This window comes from Alosa pseudoharengus, unplaced genomic scaffold (genome assembly GCF_046254945.1).
Source record: "Alosa pseudoharengus isolate Yale_2024_CS ecotype anadromous, Long Island Sound unplaced genomic scaffold, YU_APseudo_1.1 YU_APseudo_1.1_scf_24, whole genome shotgun sequence".
Taxonomy (NCBI): domain Eukaryota; kingdom Metazoa; phylum Chordata; class Actinopteri; order Clupeiformes; family Clupeidae; genus Alosa; species Alosa pseudoharengus.
The window spans coordinates 27842138-27848792 of record NW_027468689.1 but is presented as its reverse complement, the minus strand read 5'-3'; the positions used below and the strand labels follow the sequence as shown (position 1 = coordinate 27848792).

At 46.6% G+C, this 6655-nt stretch overlaps 1 protein-coding gene across 1 annotated transcript in view; it reads left to right on the top strand.

The window, feature by feature from the left end:
• Positions 1–5230, top strand: part of tlk1b (tousled-like kinase 1b) — a 24831-nt gene extending 19601 nt beyond the window's left edge. Inside the window, exons 11-22 of the mRNA XM_076303639.1 lie at positions 444–580; positions 698–886; positions 1165–1231; positions 1865–1962; positions 2349–2430; positions 2676–2767; positions 3037–3126; positions 3253–3422; positions 3797–3932; positions 4431–4542; positions 4634–4741; positions 4951–5230. Coding sequence (XP_076159754.1) covers positions 444–580; positions 698–886; positions 1165–1231; positions 1865–1962; positions 2349–2430; positions 2676–2767; positions 3037–3126; positions 3253–3422; positions 3797–3932; positions 4431–4542; positions 4634–4741; positions 4951–5115 — 1446 coding nt within the window. The 3' untranslated portion in view covers positions 5116–5230. The remainder of the gene's footprint in view (positions 1–443; positions 581–697; positions 887–1164; positions 1232–1864; positions 1963–2348; positions 2431–2675; positions 2768–3036; positions 3127–3252; positions 3423–3796; positions 3933–4430; positions 4543–4633; positions 4742–4950) is intronic.
• Positions 5231–6655: the final 1425 nt, after the last annotated feature.

Here is a 6655-nt window from a genome sequence, read left to right as displayed (position 1 = left end):
CTCTATTTAGAAGCACACTATTCTGTTCTCCTCTGAATCCCCGTTCCATGATTCTTAACTTCTACGTTCTTCCAACTGTAGCCTTAACTTATGCTGGAGTGGAGCAGAAAAAACATACATTATGCATGTGTGCTTATGTAGTGGTTATAAATAAAAATAGACAAATGTAGAAATAATGAGGGTACAGTCAATTAAAAACAAAATGATGTGTTGATTTCAAACAATGTCGACACATTTTCTGCATGTAAACGATTACGTTGACGCGTTGCGGCAGCACGAGTTGTTGATGATGGTAGTGTGTAGGTTGATATTAATTACCATAATATTAATTGAAAGGATTAGGATGACAATGTTGGCAATGCCCACAGAGCTAAAGATGGTAATGACAACTGCAATGATGATCGTTGTGTGTGTGTGTGTGTGTCTGTGTGTGTGTGTGTCAGAGCACACAGGAGAAGCAGTCGTGTCGGGAGAAGAGCATGCAGGACCGACTGCGTCTGGGCCACTTCACCACCGTCAGACACGGAGCCTCCTACACAGAGCAGTGGACTGACGGCTACGCCTTCCAGAACCTCGTCAAGTAAGAGAATGAACACACACACACAACCCTGTTGAAAGGTATATTATTAAAGTATTTGTATGTGTCTGTTAGCGTGTGTATGTGTTGTGGTATCTAATATGCGTGTGTGTGCTGTAGGCAGCAGGAGTGGGTGAACCAGCAGAGGGAGGACATTGAGAGGCAGAGGAAGCTGCTGGCCAAGCGCAAGCCTCCCAGCTCCAACCCCTCCCAGAGCCCCTCCCCCAACAGCGAGGCCAAGCAGAGGAAAACCAAAGCAGTCAACGGAGCCGACAACGACCCCTTCCTCAAACCCAGCCTGCCCACGCTGTGAGTGTGTCCGCACGTGTGTCAAAGACAACACACACACACACACACACACACACACACACACACACACACACACACACACACACACACACACACACACACACAATGGAACACAATGGATACCATAGAAAGCACAGTCCCTCCTGATGTATAATCCAGACTGCAGAAGCTCATAGCAGACATACTCACACACACTTAGCAAGCATTTTCTCAAACCCATTTCAAATCTTTCTCTCTCTGTGTGTGTGTGTGTGTGTGTGTGTGTGTGTGTTCAACAGGCTGACTCTAGCAGAATATCATGAGCAAGAGGAGATCTTCAAACTGAGGCTCGGCCATCTCAAGAAGGTGAGTGACACACACACTCTAACACACCCGCAAGCTCACAGTCACATACACATAAACCCTCTGTTATTCGTCAGGACCTTTATTATTAGCATTACGACAGATGGAAATTGATCGAGAATAGTCTCTCTCCCCTTTATGTGCCAGCAATTGTTTCTCTGATTGTGTTCCCTAAGGAACCACAAAACAACAGCACAGTACTAGTAGTCCCCGTGTTCTCGATCCTAATCTCGCTGGCTGTGTTAGGGCCCCACGAGAACAGGGGTCCAGTCGAGCATAAAACGTCAAACACAAATCCAGCCAGGCAGAAGAAGTGGCTTTATGGAACATTGTGTTCCTGACTGGAATAACATGCTAAAAGTCCTCTTTCTCTCTTTTTCCCTTTCTTTCTTTCTTTTTCTCTCTCTCTCTTGCTCTCTGTTTTTCTGTCTCTCACTCACTGCTCTCTCCTACTCCTGTTTTTCCTTAACCTTACTTTAATTTCTCTCTTGTGCTTTCTTGGTCTCCCTTCCTCCCCCTTGTGTGTGTGTGTCTGTCTGTCTGTGTGTGTCTCTGTGTCTGTGTGTGTCTGTCTGTGTGTGTGTGTCTGTGTGTGTCTCTGTGTATGTGTGTGTCCCTGTGTCTGTGTGCTCTCAGGAGGAGGCTGAGATCCAGGTGGAACTTGAACGACTGGAGCGTGTGAGGAACCTCCACATTCGAGAGCTGAAGAGGATCAACAATGAAGACAGCTCTCAGTAAGTGCACACACGCCAGGGACGCCTCCATAGCCCCTTTTCATGTCCCATCCCACTAAAAGCACTGCAACCTTGAGTAGCTTTTGATAACTGGATACCAATCCAATACATCCAATAATTTCTTCTCTTAAATCAACCAAGCTGTGAGTAATCCATTAGTCTGGATGCGTTATGGACAGGCCTTTCAGCCGGTTGCACCAGTTGAATGTGAACTTGTGATCAAACTCACACTTGACTGGTGCAACCGGCTGCTTCTCTCTCAGCCTACACAGCCCCTTTGGCCCTACATGACACATATGCCCTTACCTAGGCACACACACATTTCCTCTTGATGGGCTATATCTTGACTGTGTGTGTGTGTGTGTGTGTGTGTGTGTGTGTGTCAGGTTCAAAGACCATCCCACTCTGAATGAGCGCTACCTGCTGCTGCACTTGCTAGGCCGAGGAGGCTTCAGTGAAGTTTACAAGGTGAGAGAGGAGCAGAAAAACACACACACACACAAAATCACCCCTCTGATTGATTTTTTTTTCTGCCTGGTACTTCTAAGTTATTAAAAAGTATGAAAGAAATGACTAGCGTCATAGACTAGATCCCTAATATGTGTCTCTTTCTTTAGTATCTGTCTGTCTCATGGTCTCACACTGTGCCAACCTCCTTGTAGCTCTTCTGTATCTCCCATGTCTCATGATCATGTGCTGTGTTTCTCTTGAAGGCGTTTGACTTGTTTGAGCAGCGCTACGCTGCAGTCAAAATCCACCAGCTCAACAAGAACTGGAGGGAGGAGAAAAAGGAGAACTACCACAAGTAGGAATGCATTCATCTCTCTCTCTCTCTCTCTCTATCTCTATCTCTATCTCTATCTCTATCTCTATCTCTATCTCTATCTCTATCTCTATCTCTATCTCTATCTCTATCTCTATCTCTATCTCTATCTCTATCTCTATCTCTTCCTCTCTCTCTCTCTCTCTCTCTATATCCCCCCTCCCTCCCTCCCTCTCGCTCCAGTCCTTCCATTTTGTCAGTAATTCTTTACAGCCTGTGCTAATCACCTCCCCACTTCTCTTCATTTGTAGACATGCCTGTCGAGAATACAGGATCCACAAGCAACTGGACCATCCCAGAATAGTCAAATTGTATGACTATTTTTCCTTGGACACAGACACGTGAGTTTCAGCCACTTTCTTCTCAACAAATACGTGCACATTTTTAGTTTCATATGTATATATTCGCATGGACGTAATCACACATGCATGTTTCTCATGGTCATTGGTCTGGCTTTCATGGGTCAGGTTCTGCACGGTTCTTGAGTTCTGCGAGGGGAACGATCTGGACTTCTACCTGAAGCAGCACAAGCTGATGTCTGAGAAGGAGGCGCGCTCCATCATCATGCAGATCGTCAACGCGCTCAAGTACCTCAACGAGATCAAACCGCCCATCATCCACTATGACCTTAAGCCAGGTACACACACACACACACTCTCTCACACACACACACACACACACACACACACACACACACACACACACACACACACACACAAGACCAGTTACTCACAGAGGCAGTGTGTTCAATCTAATTCTAGGTTTGTAATGTCATATGCACATAATGACCTGCATGAACATGATGGCCTACACATACCTGCACAGATGCACATGAACTCTGACCTTAAGTCAAGGGGAGCAAACATTATTAGCACTGCCACCCAGCCTGATGAACTTGTTCTAATGCATTTTATTGTTTGAGAAAGCTGTTACCATGCAGTGCTTGCATGCTTCACTCTATGCAACCGTGTGACCTGAACTTAAAGGTGTGTGTGTGTGTGTGTGGGGTAGGCAACATACTGTTGGTGGATGGGACAGCCTGTGGTGAGATTAAGATCACAGACTTTGGCCTGTCCAAGATCATGGATGACGACAACTACGGCGTGGATGGGATGGACCTCACTTCACAAGGGGCCGGAACTTACTGGTGAGTGAGAACACCTGAATGCACACGAAACATAAGACTGTAAGTGTAGAATCCACATCAGAGTTTAAAACATAATACTGCATGTGTAGAATCCACCTCAGAGTTTTAAACATAATACAGTAAGTGTAGAATCCACATCAGATTTTTAAACATAATACTGCATGTGTAGAATCCACATCAGAGTTTTAAACATAATACAGTAAGTGTAGAATCCACATCAGAGTTTTAAACATAAGACTGCATGTGTAGAAGTCACCTCAGAGTGTTCTGGATGTGTGGATCAGCTTAATTGTTCTGATGTTTCACAAACAGCTTTATTTAAATAGTCATAATAATCCATAAACAACCCATAAATCCATAATAACCCATACAATTCCATAACAAATATGGAAATCGGCTCTTTGAAAGAGAGTTTGATTGGAAGTTTGCATTTTTTATAGTTGATGTCCGATGTAATGTGCCTGTAGTTCATGACACTCTTGTGTTTCCATTGTACAGGTACCTGCCTCCAGAGTGCTTTGTCGTGGGAAAAGAACCTCCAAAGATCTCCAATAAAGTAGACGTTTGGTCTGTGGGAGTCATATTCTTCCAGTGTCTGTACGGCCGCAAGGTAACAAAGGCGCGCACACACACTGTGTAGCCTCCTTGAGAAAACGAGATCTCTTGCTTGTATATTTACACTCCGTCCCTTGTGTGTGCAGCCGTTTGGACACAACCAGTCTCAGCAGGACATCCTTCAGGAGAACACCATCCTCAAAGCCACTGAGGTGCAGTTCCCTGTCAAACCCGTCGCCAGCAACGAGGCCAAGGTGAGTTACACACGCACACACACACTTAGAAGAATTGGCACCATATTTATACTTTAGGCAGAAAAACATGTTACAACGGTCCCCAGTCTACCCTGTTCCCTAATACACACCCCTGAAAGATGTTGGCTCTTATTTTCCCATCCCAATTTTTTTTTTATTGTTCGCATCATAACGAACGTGTGTGTGTGTGTGTGCGTGTGTGCCCTCAGGCGTTTATCCGGCGCTGCCTGGCCTACAGGAAAGAGGACCGCTTTGACGTGCAGCAGCTGTGCAGTGACTCGTACCTGCTGCCTCACATGCGGCGCTCCAATTCGTCGGGCAACCTGCAAGCCCCGCCCTCTAGCCCAGCCTCCTCAGGCATCATCTCCTACTGAGCAACCACCGGATTGGCTGATCGACCTGACTGACACGTCATCTGTCTAACTATGCTCCTGCCCTGTCCCTGAGATGTGATGCGATTTGATGTCTGATAGAGGGAGGGGAGGGGAGGGGAGGGGGGGGGGGGGGAGCTGGCCACTTGGCAGGAATTCAGAAAGGATAACACCCTCACCCACTCGCGGTCACCTGACCAGCCATGGCCGCTGTTGTTTTTGTTTTGTTTTTGTCAAGTTGCACTCTGTTGCTGGCTGCGGCGTAGTGGGGGGGGGGGGGGGGCGCGGAGAGCAGGAGTGAGCGTTTCCCATGCTGAGGTGGACTTGGGAGATCGCCCCTCACGTCAGCGGGTGTGGCGGTCACGTGTCGGCACGACTGGAATGCTATTGCCATGGTTACAGCTGCCGTGGCAGCAGTAAGAAGCTTTAATGCTGGGATTCAGAGGCACTACCGCATGCGGCTCCCTGACGAGGTGTGTGTGTGTGTGTGTCTTTGTACGCATGAAAGACCTGCAAGTGTGCCATCCCTAACTGCAGCCCACTGCAGAACACAACCTAACCAAATGTGGGGTATGGCACGCCTGTGCTCTCCATGAATGTGTGTGTGTGTGTGTGTGTGTGTTTGTGAGGAAGGGTGTCACAGTGAGTGTTGGTGCAGGACTGTTGAAATTTGGATCTCTCTTTTGTGTAAGTGACGAGTGTGTGTGTCAGCAGAATTAAACAGTGCAGGACTAACACACCCATATTTTTTTCCTCTCTCTCTCTTGAATTTTTTTATTGTTCTTTCCAGAAATGGTTTGATGTTTTGCTGCTATTTTATGTTGCTTTTAATTTGAATTCAGAAGCTGTCCAAGCTTCAGGTACAAGCTGTACAGTTTGTTTAAAAAAAAAAAAAAATGTTCAATTTAATTATTTCAATTACTAGATCACAGCATGCAGAGGAAAACGCTGAAGTGTGTGTGTGTGTGTGGGTGAGAGTATGTCAGTGTATTGTCCATGTGTGTGTATGTAGTATTTTCCTTTTTTGTTTTTGGATACGAGTTCTGATTGAACAGCTGGTGGGCCGGACCCTGCCCCAGTAATCGTGCCGCCACAGCTTCCACACACTCGGATACGCTTTCTTCATGCTCATGTTGCTAGGCAGCCTTTGCCACCCCCTCCCACACACACACACACACACACACACACACACACACACACACACACCCCCCAACCCCCCCTTGCAGCTAGGACTGGAACCAATGCAAAGGCTGCCTAAACAGCCAGCCACCACACCCCACCCCACAAACATGTGGAAGGACAGATGAAAGAATGACAAGATGACTGGATGACAGATGCGTGAACGAGTGAGTGAATGGATGGATGGATGAGGCAATGTATGTGTGGGTGGACGAAGGGCTGGAGTGGGGAGGGCGGGAAAAAGGATGAATGAATCAATAAATTGCTGAGTGGATGTATTTGTTTAAAGGGATAACGTTCCAGTGGTGTTCCTGGTGAGAACGTGAGGGGTCTGCCTGTGTTCATTTTTTTCTCCTCCCCTCAT